General features: G+C 42.9%; 1 protein-coding gene across 6 annotated transcripts in view; it reads left to right on the top strand.

The window, feature by feature from the left end:
* The window catches only part of LOC118818751 (ephrin type-B receptor 3-like), a 79030-nt gene that overhangs the window by 53472 nt on the left and 8680 nt on the right, over positions 1–16878 (top strand). For 2 of the 6 annotated variants that reach the window (XM_036586128.1, XM_036586130.1), the window contains exons 5-14: positions 889–1224; positions 5120–5256; positions 6452–6614; positions 7986–8094; positions 9164–9216; positions 9659–9781; positions 11585–11832; positions 13865–14080; positions 14258–14407; positions 15040–15233. In XM_036586128.1, coding sequence (XP_036442021.1) covers positions 889–1224; positions 5120–5256; positions 6452–6614; positions 7986–8094; positions 9164–9216; positions 9659–9781; positions 11585–11832; positions 13865–14080; positions 14258–14407; positions 15040–15233 — 1729 coding nt within the window. Of the gene's footprint in view, positions 1–888; positions 1225–5119; positions 5257–6451; positions 6615–7985; positions 8095–9163; positions 9217–9646; positions 9869–11584; positions 11833–13864; positions 14081–14257; positions 14408–15039; positions 15234–16878 lie in introns of all 6 variants that reach the window. The other 4 variants (XM_036586126.1, XM_036586125.1, XM_036586127.1 and 1 more) reach the window with 4 other exon arrangements.

Here is a 16878-nt window from a genome sequence, read left to right on the forward strand (position 1 = left end):
AAGGGTTTTTTTATGTTAGAACATGTTTTTCCGATGCTGAAAGTGAGCTTTGGGTTCATTTTGTGTTTGTTATTTTAACTTTGATGGCGTTTTGTGTCCAGATTCTCCATAAACAAGGTGGGCGCATAAATGCGTAGCTGGATTATATCGTCAGGAGGTCATGAGTTCGAATCCCAATGAAAAATGTAGCTAATTATTGGCCAATAAACACCAATAATGTATCAGCCGATAATAACCATCTGATGCTGACTGGAGGAGTTTCTCAGTTGGTTGTTGCTCACTTAAGAGAAGAAATGAGTCCAGGAGCTAATCCAGCAACCCCCCGCACCACACACACACACACCACCCCCCCCCACCCAGATACGGCCACAGTAATTAGAGGAGAATTGCTTTGGTGCTGAAAGCCTGTTTCAGCCTTCCAGCTGTTTCCACACAAACACAAAGTAGATGCAAATGATTATAATCTGAACTCTTAAACTCAACAACAACCCAGAATAACCGTGTTTCTATATTTAGAACCAAATCAGGCAGAAAGACTGAAAACAACTCTTCTCTTTTATATATAAATCTTCAGTTAACGTCAACTCGTCAGGGCCAGATGTGATCTCATAATGACAGTAAACATCTGGGAACTTCCGCAGCTGGACTGCGGCACTAAGATGGCCACGCTTCCGTGTTTTGTTTCTAGCTAGCTAGATAGATAGATAGATAGATAGATAGATAGAACGTTATTGATCCCAAAGTGAAATTGCATTAATACAATTCCCATTAGAAAGCAAAACCATTCAGCAGGGGTGTGGGTAAATCTCGACAGCAGAGCTGGACTGGAGTGGACAGAGCTGGACTGAGCTGGACTGAGCTTCTCTTCTCTCCATTTCCTCTCCACAGCGGTTCCCTCGGCTCCCCGCAGCGTGATCTCCAACGTGAACGAGACGTCTCTGGTGCTGGAGTGGAGCGAGCCGAAGGACCTGGGCGGCCGAGACGACCTGCTGTACAACGTGATCTGCAAGAAGTGCATTCCGGAGCGCGGGAGCTGCACGCGCTGCGACGATAACGTGGACATCTCTCCTCGTCACCTGGGGCTGACGGTGCGGCGTGTGGAGGTCAGGAACCTGCAGGCTCACACGCAGTACAGCTTCGAGATCCAGGCCGTCAACGGGGTCTCCAACAAGAGCCCGTACTCGCCGCAGTTCACCGCCGTCAACATCACTACCAACCAGGCCGGTCAGTAGCAGAGCAGCAGCATGAATATGAGTGTGTTTTTATTGCTGTGTGGGGACCTAATGAGTTCGCTGTGGGGTTGGTGAGCTCTTATTGGCAGATGATTGTGATTGTGTGAACAAATTGTCACCGATACTGATCTTAAGGAGTGAAAAATTCAGGAAACCGATAATTTTATGTGGGTAAAAACGAATCAGATTTTAATATACGGAAAAACTTTCACTTTACAGGAGACGGAAAAAACATTTCTAAGCTTCAATGTAAGTTATTGGAACAAAATTTTATTCTAAGTGGTTTTGCAGCATTTTTTTTATGAAATTGCAAAAACCATAATAATAATAATAATAATAATAATAATAGTAATAAAATATAATCATAATAATAATGAACTTCATTCATGGAGCACCTTTCATACATTGAAATGCAGCTCAAAGTGTTCTATGTAAAAACAGGAAAAGACCAAAAAAGGGTATATGAGTAAAATGATCACATAAATAAAGATAAAATAAATGATTAAATAAGTACAGTAGCATAGAATTAAACTAGAAATCACAATAAGACAAATAATACAACATAAAACTAGAGAAAAGCTAAAGTAAAACATTTTGAGCTAATTTTTAACAAAAATAATTAATATGGTGATTTACTTTACCACCTGAAAGTTGTTAAACAATATATTTCTCTCCATAAACATTATATTTATCTCAAATAATATCGATTTAATCAATATTTAGCGTAATCAAGTTTTTCACCCCTTACAGATTCACTCGTTTTTTTTCTGTACATCGGCAAAAACCACACAATTTTTATTTACTCTTATTTATTCTGATGATTCTGGGGGGTCAGTCGGTCAGTCCGTGTGCCGTGAGAGCCGTGGAGGTCAGGCTTAGACAGGATTGTGGTTCTCCGTCTCTCTGATATCCACCATCTACATAGAGCCTCAGTGATGCTCCTGTAGACGCTGAGGACGAACCTTCCTCAGCCTTTATTACCGCTCGCTCAGCCTGGGTCAGTCTGCACGGCCCACCTCCCGGCAGCAGGAACCCCTGGGGTCAGCAGGATCCAGGGGGGACGTTTGGGGATCAGATTATTCCGGAGATTCTCCCAGGACCATCCCTGCATATTCATTCACCTTTTAAGACCAAAAGTAAATAGAGGCCTTAAGCTGGTGAACAGAGCGCCGTCTGAGGAGCCGTAATCCGGCCGGAGAGGGGGGGGTGGTGAGGGGGAGAGAGAGCGGGGGGATACGCACAGGAAGCTTTGGGGGGAGAAAAGAGAGTGACAGGAAAAGAGAAAGGAAAGGAGAAAGAAAGAAAGAAGTGAAAGATAGAGAGACAGAGAGAGAAAGAGGAGAGAGAAAGAAAGACAGAACAAGGGAGAAAAAGTGAGACAGATCGAGAGAGATAGAGAGAGAGAGAGAGAGAGAGAGAATGCAGAAAGACACATAAAGAAAGGCCAAAAAAGAGAATGAGGAAGAGAAAAGATATGAAAAAAGAGAAAGAAAGAAACTGGGGAGGTTTAAAGGGAAACCCCCCACAACCAGAGCTTGGGGGTGGAGAGAGAGATAGAGAGAGATAGAGAGAGAGAGAGAGAGAGAGAGAGAGAGAGAGAAAAGCAGAAGAATGAAGAAGTATAAGAGGCGATGGATCAAAGAGGCAGAACTGGGGATTAGAGAGCTTTTAACAAAGCACAGAGAGAGAGAGAGAGTGAGAGAGAGAGAGAGAGAGAGAGAGAGCGAGAGAGAGAGATGGGGTCGAGGGGGGGTGAGGGCAACATTAAGAGATGGACAAAGTGTTAAAATGAAAAACAGCAAAGCGTGAAAGTGGAGCTGGAGAGACGCTTCAGAGCTCAGCGGAGAGAAAAACACACAATAGAGATACACAAAAGAGAGAGATGAGAGAAGAGAGAAAGAGGAGACAGAGAGAAGACTGGAGAAAAGAGAGAGAGAGCGCGGGGGCGAAAGAGAGAAGGAGAGAGAATGCAAAAAAGAGAAAGAGAGAAGACCAAAGAGAGAATGAGGAAGAAAAGAAGGTGCCAGAAAAAATAGAAGGAAGGAAGGAAGAAAGAAAACAAGGGAAAGAGAGAGAATATGGGTAAAAGAGAAAAAGAAGAGACGAAAGAGAAGAACGAGAGAGATAAGGGGCGAGTAAGAGAGAAAAAGTGAGACTGAAAGAGGGAGAGAGAGAGAGAGTCAAACTCAGACTGAGTGAAACTGGGCAGAGAGGAAAGAAAGGGAAATCAAACAAGATGAGTGAGATGATAAGACGTGTGTATCTGTGAACCTGTCTTTATCACTTTGTGAGGACCGAATGTCCTCATGAAGATGGACAAGTGAGGATGTTCTGCTGAGCACTAATAGAGGTGTGCAGTAATACACCAATACAGGTGTGCAGTAATACACCAATACAGGTGTGCAGTAATACACCAATACAGGTGTGCAGTAATACACTAATACAGGTGTGCAGTAATACACCAATACAGGTGTGCAGTAATACACCAATACAGGTGTGCAGTAATACACTAATACAGGTGTGCAGTAATACACTAATAGAGGTGTGCAGTAATACACCGATACAGGTGTGCAGTAATACACTAATACAGGTGTGCAGTAATACACCAATACAGGTGTGCAGTAATACACCAATACAGGTGTGCAGTAATACACTAATACAGGTGTGCAGTAATACACTAATACAGGTGTTTGGGGCTCCAGTAATACAGCAGTCAGTGAAAGTCCTCACAAGTATGGCTACACCTGTCCGTGTGTGTGTGTGAGTGTGGTAAAGGCGTGTGTGCTGGATGTGCCGGATGTGAAGCTTTCCGGTTTGTCACTGGAGGCTCTTCACACGAGGGATTTAGGGAGAAGCTGGAGGAGTCAGCAGATAATCCCAAATCTGAGCCCCTGCCTGTGCAGCGCGCACCCAAAACACCCACGATCCACTGTTAATATCAGCTAAACATTCACAGTTACGTTACCTGATACAGTAAAACAATCTGTACATCGGGACTCTACTGTATTGGACTGAATGAAAATCTCATTGCACTGCAAAAAATAGCATCTAGACAAGTGAGATTATCTTAAATCTAACTGATATATAATATTTCTCACGGTGAGATTGTTGTGAATTTATTATAAGATTTTTTTACTTGTTTTTGAGATTATCTCACTATATTGGCAGATATTTTCATGCATATTATCAAGAACACATATCTGCCAATGTATACTTTTTATTAGATCAAGTAAAAAAGTAAGTTAATAATCTTATAATAAGCTCACATTAATCTCACCATGAGAAATATTATATATCAGTTAGATTTAAGATAATCTCACTTGTCAATATGCTGTTTTTTTACAGTGTGAGGCCTCACAAAAAGGAAGCGTCATGAATCTTTTATACAGTGATAGGAAACACAGTATAATCTTAAGAAAGATCATCAACGGTTCTTTAGTGAAGAAAATGGTTCTAGATCAGAACCATGAACACTCAAACAACTATTTGCGTTATTAAAGAGTTTTTCAGATTGATGTGCTGATTCTATATAACACCAAAAAGGGTTCCTCTGTGGTTACAAGCTTGAAATAATGACAAAAGCAGAACCCTTTTTGGAGCTAAATAGAACCCTTTTCAAAAAGGTTCTATATAGAACCATATACAACACATTCTCCATCAATCTGAAAAACAGTTTCACTATGCAGAGAATCCTTTAATCATGCAAAGGGTTGTTTGAGTGTTCATGGTTCTACACAGAACCATTTTCTTTACTAAAGAACCCTTGAAGAACCTTAATGTTAAATGAAGTAGCTCACAGAAAAAGCTCCGGTTCCACACACTTTAATTTAAACAGTGCTGTATTATTTTGCGTAGAGGTTTAAACCATGGTTGGGTTTTCTCTCCAGCTCCGTCTGCAGTTCCCACCGTCCACCTGATGGGGGCGTCAGCGAGCACCATGAGTTTGTCCTGGCTGCGTCCGGAGAAACCGAACGGCATCATCCTGGATTACGAGATTAAATACCACGAGAAGGTAAGCAGCAGTGTAAGTCAATCAGGCTAACGCCATCCGGTTCCACAATTACACACCGGCTAATCATCAGCACCAGCTCCTCTCTGTCTGCACCTCCCTCTCTCTCTCTCCCTCTCTCCCTCTCTTTCTCCCTCTCTCTCCCTCTCTCTCTCTCTCCCTCTCTCTCTCTATCTCTCTCTCTCTCTTTCCCTCTCTCTCTCTCTCTCTCTCTCTCTCTCTCCCTCTCTCCCTCTCTTTCTCCCTCTCTCTCCCTCTCTCTCTCCCTCTCTCTCTCTCTCCCTCTCTCTCTCTATCTCTCTCTCTCTCTTTCCCTCTCTCTCTCTCTCTCTCTCTCTCTCTCTCTCTCTCTTAGTCTGTTTTCCCTCCTTCTTCAGAGCTGGACTGGGTTTGGTTGGGGGATTAGCATGGCAGAGAACAAAGAACCCGCACGGAGCTTGCTAGCTGATGGTGGAATTAACCCGGCTAGCTGCTAGCCCGCTCCGAGAATCTGTTTCAGATTCAGCCTGACTGATCTTCATTTCAGCCCAAATGTGCTCTCGTCACACCTCCCTTCATCTCGCTCCTTCGGTTCCTCTGAGGTGCTCGACTTGAGAAGCCTTAAATAGCAACATCGCGTACCTTTAGCCACGGTTCCCTTCTCTGATCTCCTTCAAGCTTCTGGGTTAACGGCGGCTGATCGTGTTGTAATTACAACCATGAAAGAACCACCATGACGTGTTAGCCAAGCGCTAACATTAGCTAAGTTACTGACAGCATGGTGGAGAGAACAGCCTGCTAGCTAGACACAAGCACTAGATAGAAGAACCCAGTAGAGACAGTTGAGGTTGCCTGGATGTCTCACTCTGAGCCAGAGCTGTTACAAGCTAATACAGCCATAACAATCGGCGGCACATGAACAAAAGGAGATACAGAGACCAGAATTTCTTTCCGCTGAACTGATGCAGGGCAGTGTGGCTCGTTTGTACAGAGCCATTGGAGTATCTCTATATGTGTCGTATGCTGGCGATGTGCAAAAATGAACTGCTAGTTGTTTTGTTTTTCACCTCATTATGAGCTCCCTAAGACCAAAAGCCTGGGCGCCGCTGCTCCGAACACAGGCTCTGGTTCCTCATTGGTAGAACGAGCCACAGACCTCCGTTCCTCCTGCAGAATCTCCTGTAACCTTCAAGGAGCTTATGTGTGTGATGTGTTTGCTTTGTCTCTGCAGGATCAGGGTGAAGCGATATCCCACACCATGACGGCTCAGCGCAGCTCAGCGCGGATCGAGGGTCTGAAGCCCGGCACTCCGTACGTGGTCCAGGTCCGCGCTCGCACCGTGGCGGGATACGGCCGCTACAGCAGCCCGACGGACTTCAGCACCAACCACCAGAGTACGGCACACACTCTCTGCACATACTGTACTGTAGAATTAGGGCTGCAGCTAACAATGATATCTAGAACTTATTCGTTTATTTGACTCACCGGCTAATCTTTCATGCCTTCATAGGTTCCTCTTGCTTTCGGTTTAGGCTCTGTGTGTATGACAAGCAGTGTTGAACATTATATAGCACTATAGAGCGCTTTAAATGAAACAGTAGAAGCCATATCGCCCCCTACACTTCCTGTAGTGTATTACAGTCTGTCAGAGTGACTGTGTGGATCATATGAACATTATAGAGGCTTTTTAAATGAAACAGTAGAAGCTATATCGCCCCCTACGCTTCCTGTAGTGTATTACAGTCTGTCAGAGTGACTGTGTGGATCATATGAACATTATAGAGCTTTTTAAATGAAACAGTAGAAGCCATATCGCCCCCTACACTTCCTGTAGTGTATTACAGTCTGTCAGAGTGACTGTGTGGATCATATGAACATTATAGAGGCTTTTTAAATGAAACAGTAGAAGCCATATCGCCCCCTACACTTCCTGTAGTGTATTACAGTCTGTCAGAGTGACAGTGTGGATCATATGAACATTATAGAGCTTTTTAAATGAAACAGTAGAAGCCATATCGCCCCCTACACTTCCTGTAGTGTATTACAGTCTGTCAGAGTGACTGTGTGGATCATATGAACATTATAGAGCTTTTTAAATGAAACAGTAGAAGTCGTATCGCCCCCTACACTTCCTGTAGTGTATTACAGTCTGTCAGAGTGACTGTGTGGATCATATGAACATTATAGAGGCTTTTGTTTTTAAGTAAACAGTATAAACTTTTTTCCATGATCAATGTTGTCGACGACTAATTATTTCAGCTCTAATTACAATCAGAACTGGTTTTCTTGGCCAACAATGAACTCACATACAAGGAATTGGTCTTGGCAGTAGCTCCTATCAAGACAGAACAAGTAATGAATTAATTAGAGTAAAGAAAAGAGGAGATGGAAGGTAAATTAGTACAAGTACTGAACATGTATGTACAGAACACAGTAGGTGCAGACATGAAGAATATTTTAAGTGAGATAAATTCACTCTAGCAGTGAATCCACCTCTACTCTTCACTCTACTCTTTGATACGTTAGAGCACAACTCGTGTATGTATTTATAGAGCTAAAGAAGAGTATGAGCAGGTTTTGGAGTTAGAGGTGAATCTTTTTTATTACATAAACACCAAGCGTGTGGTGGAGGAGGAGGAGAGGCTGCAGAGCCTATAGATAGATGAAGAGGCTCTCAGTGAGAGGATGCTCAAAGTTAAAACGAACACTGCGGGAACATCTCACTCCTCTTTTTTTTGCTCTCTCTCGTTCTTTCTCTCCCTCAGCCAACCCTGAGAAGTCTTGGCAGGAGCAGCTGCCCTTCATCGTTGGCACTGCCACAGCTAGTCTGGTCTTCATCATCGCTGTGGTGGTCATCGCCATCGTCTGCCTAAGGTAACACCTCAGCTATCAAACACCTCGTCCCTCAAAGGTTTACTGTGAGACAGAAGCTTGCGGTGCAACTTAGTCCTGCAAACCAGATCTTGAGAGACTCTGATGGGTTTCGTCACCCAACGTGAGCCGGAACCTTCTGACTTTGACAAGAACTTGACTGACATTAAGAAGCAGATGATGCCACAACAAAAGCAGACAAGAGAACAAAGTGGTAAATAGTTCTGGGCAAACAGAGACACTTAATTGTGGACCTACCGGCTCAAGAAGAATAGACTTTAAATTGAATTTCACCAAATTCCAAATTCATTACTGCATTTAACCGCCGTTGGCCCCGCCTAGCAAAACTATGTCCCAGATCAGGATGGAGTCTGGAGCTAGCCTGAATAATCTCCGCCTGCTTTTCTTTTCCACCGGCTGCATTGTGTCTGAAAGTCTCTGCACGCCTGAGAATGAAGGGGGAAAAAAGAGAGAGAGAAACACGACGAACGAAGGCCTTGGCATATTCCGGAACTTCATTTGAATTGGAAATGAGATGCAAATCACCAGCGGGTATTATTGCCCCGGTTACTGGTTAGACAACAAAGGAACCACATTAACATGTAATTTCAACAAAACCCCCCCTCCCCTCGCCCCCCTTGCCAAATACTGCACATTAATAGGCAGAGAGTGAGAGAAAAAGAGAAAGAAGAGAAAAATGAAAAGGTGGAGACGGGAATGAAGTGCAGGGAGGAGGATGAGTTAGCGAGCGCAGCCGGAGGAAGACGCCGAAGCGTGTGTGCGCTCGACAGCCGCTTCCTGGTGTTTTTCTTGGCTGCCGGGAAAGTGAAGTCGAGGGAGAAGTGACAGGGGTCTCCTGAGGCCGTATTTGTTGTGCTCTTAATTTCAGTATCATTCCCTTCCTCCATTCGACCTCAATTTCTGTCTCTCGAGGCTTTGGCAGGAGCAATACAGGTTCCTTCCAAACCGCCTGTCTTGCTGTGATTTGTAAAGAAACCATCAACAGACAATAATGCTATATTAAGCTCTTACACGCCGGATAAGTTTGTGTACTTTTGTTTTTGTCCCACAGGAAGCAAAGGAACGGCTCTGAGTCAGAATACACTGAGAAACTGCAGCAATACAGTAAGCCTCTACAGATTTCACACCCCCTGTGCTGCTGTACATGATCCACACTTCAAATATTAGCCCTTTGAGCATCATTTGAATTGGTCTGTCTGTGCAACGCTGGCTTGTATGATGAAACTTTGATGCAAGTTGCATGCAACACATTGGATTATTCCAAAGAAAAAGACATGCAAGCCCAGACAGCCATTCGAAAGCGGCCGTGTTAACATTAGCCGGATAGCTAGCTGTTTAAACTGGTGAAGAGCAAGTGAGTTTCATGAAACTTGAGAAGTTTAGTTAAGCTTCATATAACCACTATAGTTGTGCAAAAGTTTCACCACTACTTTCACCACATAAAGCTACCCTTAAACCTCACTTACCAAATGCCAAGCTTACTTAAGGTTTTTGCATTAAGCAAAGGAAATTCATTTGGTTATTCCCACTATTGAATCCCCTATAGTCACTCCGGGAACCAAAGTCTACATCGACCCCTTCACCTACGAGGACCCGAACGAGGCTGTGCGAGAATTCGCCAAAGAGATCGACATCTCCTGCGTGAAGATCGAGGAGGTCATCGGCGCAGGTAACCAACAGCACACGGTCCTGAGCGGCAGGGGGAAGCCAGCTAGCCTCAGCCAGGCCATTCCCTTAGAGGACTTCACTCCATGCGGTACTTAAACCACTTCAATCCCCCCATAAACTCAGCCCCAGCACCCCGGCGCCCTTCTCTAACCGCTTCACTCACAGAGCTCCTGGGGTTCAGATCCTGATCGTCTGTAGATCATGTAATTTCCTCTCCTGAATCTGACGGGCCTCTGTAGGTGCCCTTTGACCTCTTGATCCTGACTGGCTAGTAGCTTCCAAAAATCCTTGCTGCTCCTTCCTGCCCTGAAGATCATCTGTTCCTTCCCTGAACCCTTTACTGCTAATTTGATTGTGTTTGAAATGATTCTCTAATCACTATTCCCTACATCGGAGCACTGCACAGAGCACTATTATAGGGTACAGAATTTGAAAGTTGACAATTTTGTACAAGTTTGTTCATCATTCTGCAACAGCAGTCACATTTCATCATATACGGCACAGTGCGTTATGGGTATTCCGTGGCCGCCTATTGTCTATTGGGGTTGTAAATGCACCGCAATTATTTCCAATTGCTTCTACACGCCGCTACTAGGTGGCAGACTTCCAAATGTAGTGAATAGCGCACAGTTTCAGATATACTCTGCATCTTTATGACTGTGGTTTGTTTCACCTCTACCATGACGAGTGTTGTAAGAGACATTAGAGAGAAAGCAGCAGGACCGGTTTGAGCAGGATTAGAAGTGGTAGAGTTGCGAAGCGCATTAGCAGAGGAGCTCCACATTGCAAATCCCTGCTTCACACCTATAACATGTACTAGAGCTTCTAAAACCTAGCGCGTCCCAGCCTGGCCTTTATAGTGACGAATCCCACCCCTGTCCTCCCCTCCTCCCTTTCCTCTCTTCCCTCAACCCCCCCCCAAAAAACCTTCTCAACACGCTCTTGCACATGTGCCTGGCTAGACCGAAGACACAAGCCGTCAAATCCTCCAAAGCTTCTCTCACCTCCGTTTTCTTCCACTTCCTTTCACTGCTCCAAAGCCTGACGCCCCACTGTCCCTCACAGTCCCTTCCTTTTTACCCTTTTGCGTCTTCTGTCTACTCTTTCCACCCTTTACCTGGTCAGTTTGTCCACTGCAACTGCTTTATCCTAGTCTATTACCCCCCCAAAACTGCCTTCTTGCCCCTAGCTTGGTTTCTCTTGTTGCCTTTGATCACTCCAAAGCTTGTTCCCCCAATATCCCTTTAGCATTCCTTCCGTTTTACCAATCTGCCCCCTTTTTCTGTCTCTGTACCTTTCCCTGCTGGCATTGCTCACTTTGGTTGACCCATCCTGGCCGTTTACCCCCAAAAAATGCCTTTCTGCCCCTTTCCTTAGCAAAGAAACACACCTTCCTTGCCCCAGCCTGGCTTCTCTCATTGCCTTTGATCACTGCAGAACTTGAAAATCCACTCTCCCTTCACAGTTCCTTCACTTTCACTCTTTTGCCTCCTTCATCTACCCCCGTACCTGTCCCTGCCTGCTGAGTGTGCCCTGTCCCAGCTATGTATCCCCCACCAAAACTGCCTCTTTGCCCCCTTCCTTGGCACAGAAATACACCGTCCTAGCCTGGCTTCTCTCGTTGCCTCCATTCCCTCTCCTTTCCTCAATTCTAACCAATAAATTTCCCTCTCCCCTCTCTCCCCCACTGTCCTTCACTCTCCCCTCTCCTCTCCACCCCTCCGATCTCTCTCTTTCTCTCTCTCTCTCTCTCCCTCTCTCTCTTTCTCTCTCTCTCCATTCTGTCCACCCCTTGCTCACCCAGGAGAGTTTGGAGAGGTGTGTCGCGGTCGTCTGAAGCTGCCCGGCCGCAGAGAAATCATCGTGGCCATTAAAACGCTGAAGGTGGGCTACACCGAGCGGCAGAGGCGGGACTTCCTGAGTGAAGCAAGCATCATGGGACAGTTCGATCATCCGAACATCATCCGCCTGGAGGGCGTGGTCACCAAGAGCCGGCCAGTCATGATCGTCACCGAGTTTATGGAGAATGGAGCGCTGGATTCCTTCCTCCGGGTAAGGAAAACACAAAATAGGGGGTGTTAAAAAGTCGCTCCAGCAGCTTAAAGTGATGGTTTTTGTTACTTAGCAACTGATGGTCAGTATAATAAAAACATACTGCTATTGGATACAACTATCTGTGTCCAATAACTAGCCTGTAATGTACGTTTCATCATGTCATTTGGAATGTCTGTTGCAGTCTGCAGTGATTTTCAGATAAACTCACTGAACCCAGCATGTTGATGACTAACCAGGCTAACCGTTTTCAGGTGACGGTTTTCTGGCTTATGCTAAACCTTTAGCTTCGAGGCTCTCAAGGAAAGGGTCGTTACTTTGTTGTAGCAAAGTTCGGAGTTATACAACATGCTTTTGTTTTAAAAATTAACTCAATATTTGTATTTAATAAATCAGTCTTTGTCCAGATTCTAAGGGTGTGCCAGGCATACCATGCATCACCTTGCGCTCATGCACGTAGTTGCGGATCACTAAACTAGAGCTTTCTGATTTTTATCAAAGCCCAATGGCTCAAAATAGCGTCTACTTCTGTGGAAATACCTAAGAAGTGACTGTGCTGGATCTGCCTCAGAAATCACTGAGAAACAAATTCATTTCCACTGTACATTTCACATTAGCACCAGCGCTACGTCAACCCTCGTCTACGTCAATCTGGAGTCCTTGCTAGTATTTGAAAGCAGCAGCAAAGCTACATAGTTATGTAATGAGTTAGTTTGGTTTACATTCTATTTGTTTTATTTATTTATATGACCTTATTTTTATTTCTATCCTTTATATGTATGTTTATCCCTGCTTATGCACCTAGGATTGAGTGGTCATCTATCGGTGCTTTGATCATGTGCAGTTTAGCTTTTAATTTATTCCCCTTTCTGTTATTACTTGTATGTATTTTTTCTTTATTATTGGTTTATTCTACTTTTGATTACCTTTTTAACTCTATTTTCTACTGTGAAACACTTTAAACTACATTTTAATGTATGAAAGGTGCTGCATAGTTAAAGACTACACTGTAAAAAATGTCAGATGAACCTAAAAAAATTACTTAATGTGGTAACAAGTAAATTAACTAGTTTTATTCAAACTAAATAAATACTTTGCATGAATGATTTTAATCAATGTCATTTTTTGAGTTGATTAAAATGAGTTCAGCTGCTTGTTACTACATGAAGTAATTGTTTAAGTTCATCTGACAAGCCGTTTTTACAGTGTGTTATTATTATTATTATTATTATCATTATTATTATTATCAAAATCCAACAAAAAGCAGTAAAATGCAGTTATATGTTTGGTGCATATAAAATTACAGCATGTTTTGTTATTGCTGTGGGTAGCAGAGCCGTCTAAGGGGTTAATCTCCACGAGAGTGATTTTCCCCAGCGCGGCTGTAGAGAATCAGATGATAGTAACCTGTCTGCGGTAGCGCTCAGCCAGACAGCGCTCGCTTATCACTGACATTTCGAGAGGAATCAGCAGGCTGATGAATCACAGTCTGAGAGGAATGTTAAACGCAGGCTGGTGGCATTTGGAAATCTCAGACGGTGCAGTGTGTGAAAAGAACGGGTGTAAATCTCTGACCCATTCGGATATGATTTAATGTCGGACACGATTCAGTGCGATTCAGTGATTCCAGCAATAAAAAATAACCTTTTATCTTGGGCCAAAAATGAGCAAACGCTTTATTGAATATCATTATATTTGATTATAATCAGTTGTTACGCTGTAAAAATGAAAACAGACAAAATTGCTTTTTTTTTTTGTATCTTTATTTTTAATCCAACATTACTTTCGTGTTATGCTGCATGTTTATGAATGAAAGGTGCAATATAGAGTTAATATTATTACAATTAAATAATTGCATATTTTAATAATCAATTATAGACGATTCTGACTTTCCAAAACTGCAAACTGAGTCGCCACCTTCAGAAAAGTTTCGGAATATTGGAATGTTTGGAATCATTTTGGAATGTTAGGATCGATGAAGATGCAGTGATGTTTACAGCCGCAGTGAAAGGCCTGTTGTGTCTCTGTGCAGCTGAACGACGGGCAGTTCACGGTGATCCAGCTGGTGGGCATGCTGAGGGGCATCGCGGCGGGCATGAAGTATCTCTCGGATATGAACTACGTCCACCGCGACCTCGCTGCCCGCAACATCCTGGTCAACAGCAACCTGGTGTGCAAAGTGTCCGACTTCGGCCTGTCCAGATTCCTGGAGGACGATCCGTCGGACCCTACGTACACCAGCTCACTGGTGAGAGCACACACACACACACACACACACACACACACACACACATACACACACATGTGTCAGACTGTCAGTATAAAATATAATTTGTTATTTACATGGCTTTGCCTGGTTAAATAACGGCAATAATAATTAATATAAATAATTTTATTATATAAATTACTTTATGTGTTTTTCTAGGGGGGCAAAATCCCAATCCGCTGGACGGCTCCGGAGGCCATCGCCTACAGGAAGTTCACGTCCGCCTCCGACGTGTGGAGCTACGGCATTGTCATGTGGGAGGTGATGTCATACGGAGAGCGGCCGTACTGGGACATGAGCAACCAGGACGTGAGTTTCCACAATCTCGCTGTAATTTGGCTTAATTTGACCAACGGGTGCACAAACTTTTGCATAGATTGAATAAATCAATATATACACTACAAATGATATCTTGGAAAGAGAAAATATCTTCTATCCAGTCCATTGATCTAACATTTCTCATGTTAAGATTGTTGTAAGCTTAAAATAACATAATTTAACTTATTTTTTTAATGTTTTATTTGTTAATTTTATCAAGTAAGATCGTCTCAGAGTATTGACAAATAATTTCAGCTTATTTTGAGAAATGTTCTTTTTTAAAAATTACTCAAAACAAGTACAGAATGTCTAGAAATGAATTAAATAATCCCATAATATTCCGACAGTCATCTCAGAATTTGAAATATGGGTGTACTGACTTAATTAAAGTATGTGTATATAGATAAATACTCAGTACAGTGTCAGCAGGGCGGTTGATGCAGAAATAGCAGAGATTAGAAAACAGGCCCTGTCAACATAATGTGGAGTTCCATAAACTGCCCAAAGCAGGACAGGAACGCCAGGACCAGACTGGGAATATCTGCAGTAAAGACGTTGTGGAATTTGGCCCAGTCTAATAAGATTAATCTAAACTCTGTGCTCCATTGTTCTTCCTGCTGTAGGTGATCAACGCGGTGGAGCAGGATTACCGGCTGCCGCCCCCGATGGACTGTCCCACCGCCCTCCACCAGCTCATGCTGGACTGCTGGGTCAAAGAGAGGAACCTCAGGCCCAAATTCTCTCAGATCGTCAACACGCTGGACAAACTCATCCGCAACGCAGCCAGTCTAAAGGTGGTGACCAACACACAGTCCGGGTAAGAACCTCCGCAGCACGCGGGCAAAATATTACAGACTGTCCAAGAAGTCGAGAACCAAAGATCTACTGAACATTTACTGAAAAACAGTGCTGCACTGATTTGACTGGTTTGTGAAGGTGTGAAAGTGATGAATGGACGGGGATTAAAATAAAATAATTTAATTTTTTTAATAAATTCATTTTCAAGACTTTTATTTTAGATTAGTCATTAACCATTATAAATTTTTTTAAAGTAGTAAATTTACAATTATTTAAGCAGTTATGAAAAATTGTGTATTTTAAAAAAACAAATATAAATAAAATGTAAATAAATATAAATAAATAAATAAAAAAAGGCAAAATAGAGAACTTATTGACCTGAATCATCAATCAAACCTCAAATCACATGTTCTTCAGTGGTCAGCGTAATGCTTACTGACTTGTTTAATTAGCATGTGGTAGATGGGGGGGGGGGGCAGTTTGCCCCACCTCCTGCTCTTCTGTACGCAGCCAGTGTGTCCAGGGTTGGGGGGGTTGGGGGGGGTCAGGGTTGGTGGGCACTCTGGAGCCAGTGTGTTGGCTTCATGGCGATGGCTAAGGAGATTAGCGAAGAGTAATTAGCTAGATTAAGGCAGGGCAAAGATGGGAATGGTTTTAATTAGCCGCTAACGAGATTTTAAACGGGCCAGCGGAGAGGTGGCCCCCTGCAGAGATTAATGAGAGAGAGAGAGAGAGAGAGAGAGAGAGAGATGGGACCTATCAGTGACATTAGACCTGACCAATATGAGAAATTTATCACCGATTTAAAGGAGCTAAAAATTCTGAACATAATTTTATGCAGTCAAAATTTGTCAGTTTTTGGTTAAACAGTTTGTAGTTATTTACTGACAAAAAGTTTTAAATAATATACATTTAAAAAAGCCACTTATTAATAACCTGAGAAGTTTTGTTAAACTATCAAACAAGAGCAAATTTAAAGCAAACGTTCTACTAAACAAAAGAACCTCACGAATAAAATGTGTTCACACAAACAATTCACTTTCAATCTTAGTTGAAATAGTTTCATGTAGTACAGTTAAAAGGGTTCTTTGATCTATGCCATAGCCACTCCCTAAAGAACCGTGTTTGAAAAAACAATAGGTTTTAAAGAACCTTCATATAATGGAAGAGCTTTATACCAACATAGGGGTTCTTCCTAGAAGATCCACATTATGTGGAGGTTCTTATATCTTTTAAAACTTTCTTCACACACATTAATCTCATTTACATGTATGTCTGTACATTAAAAATATCTTTTGGGAACCAAAAGTGGTTATTTATGGCATCGTGCAGAGAACCCTTTGGTAGACTGATGGCCAAAAAGGCTCAATTGAGTGTTTAAAAATGTGTGTAATAACACTACACAGTATTTTCTTAGTAAAATACTTAAAGCTGCACTGTGTAAGTTTTGGGGATTTGGAGACCCCTCTGGTAGAACTAAGTAACTTCATGCAAAACATTCCATAGTGTGTGTTAAGCTTCTTCCCTAAGCAGAATTCAGAGAGAACTCAGTCTAAACTCGGTGAACCAGTGTCTCTGAGGACGTGAGTGAATTATCTACTAATATAAATAATGAATTATCTAATTATCTACTCTCATCACATCTTCATCAGTGTGATGTTGAT

This window comes from Colossoma macropomum, unplaced genomic scaffold (genome assembly GCF_904425465.1).
Source record: "Colossoma macropomum unplaced genomic scaffold, Colossoma_macropomum, whole genome shotgun sequence".
NCBI lineage: Eukaryota > Metazoa > Chordata > Actinopteri > Characiformes > Serrasalmidae > Colossoma > Colossoma macropomum.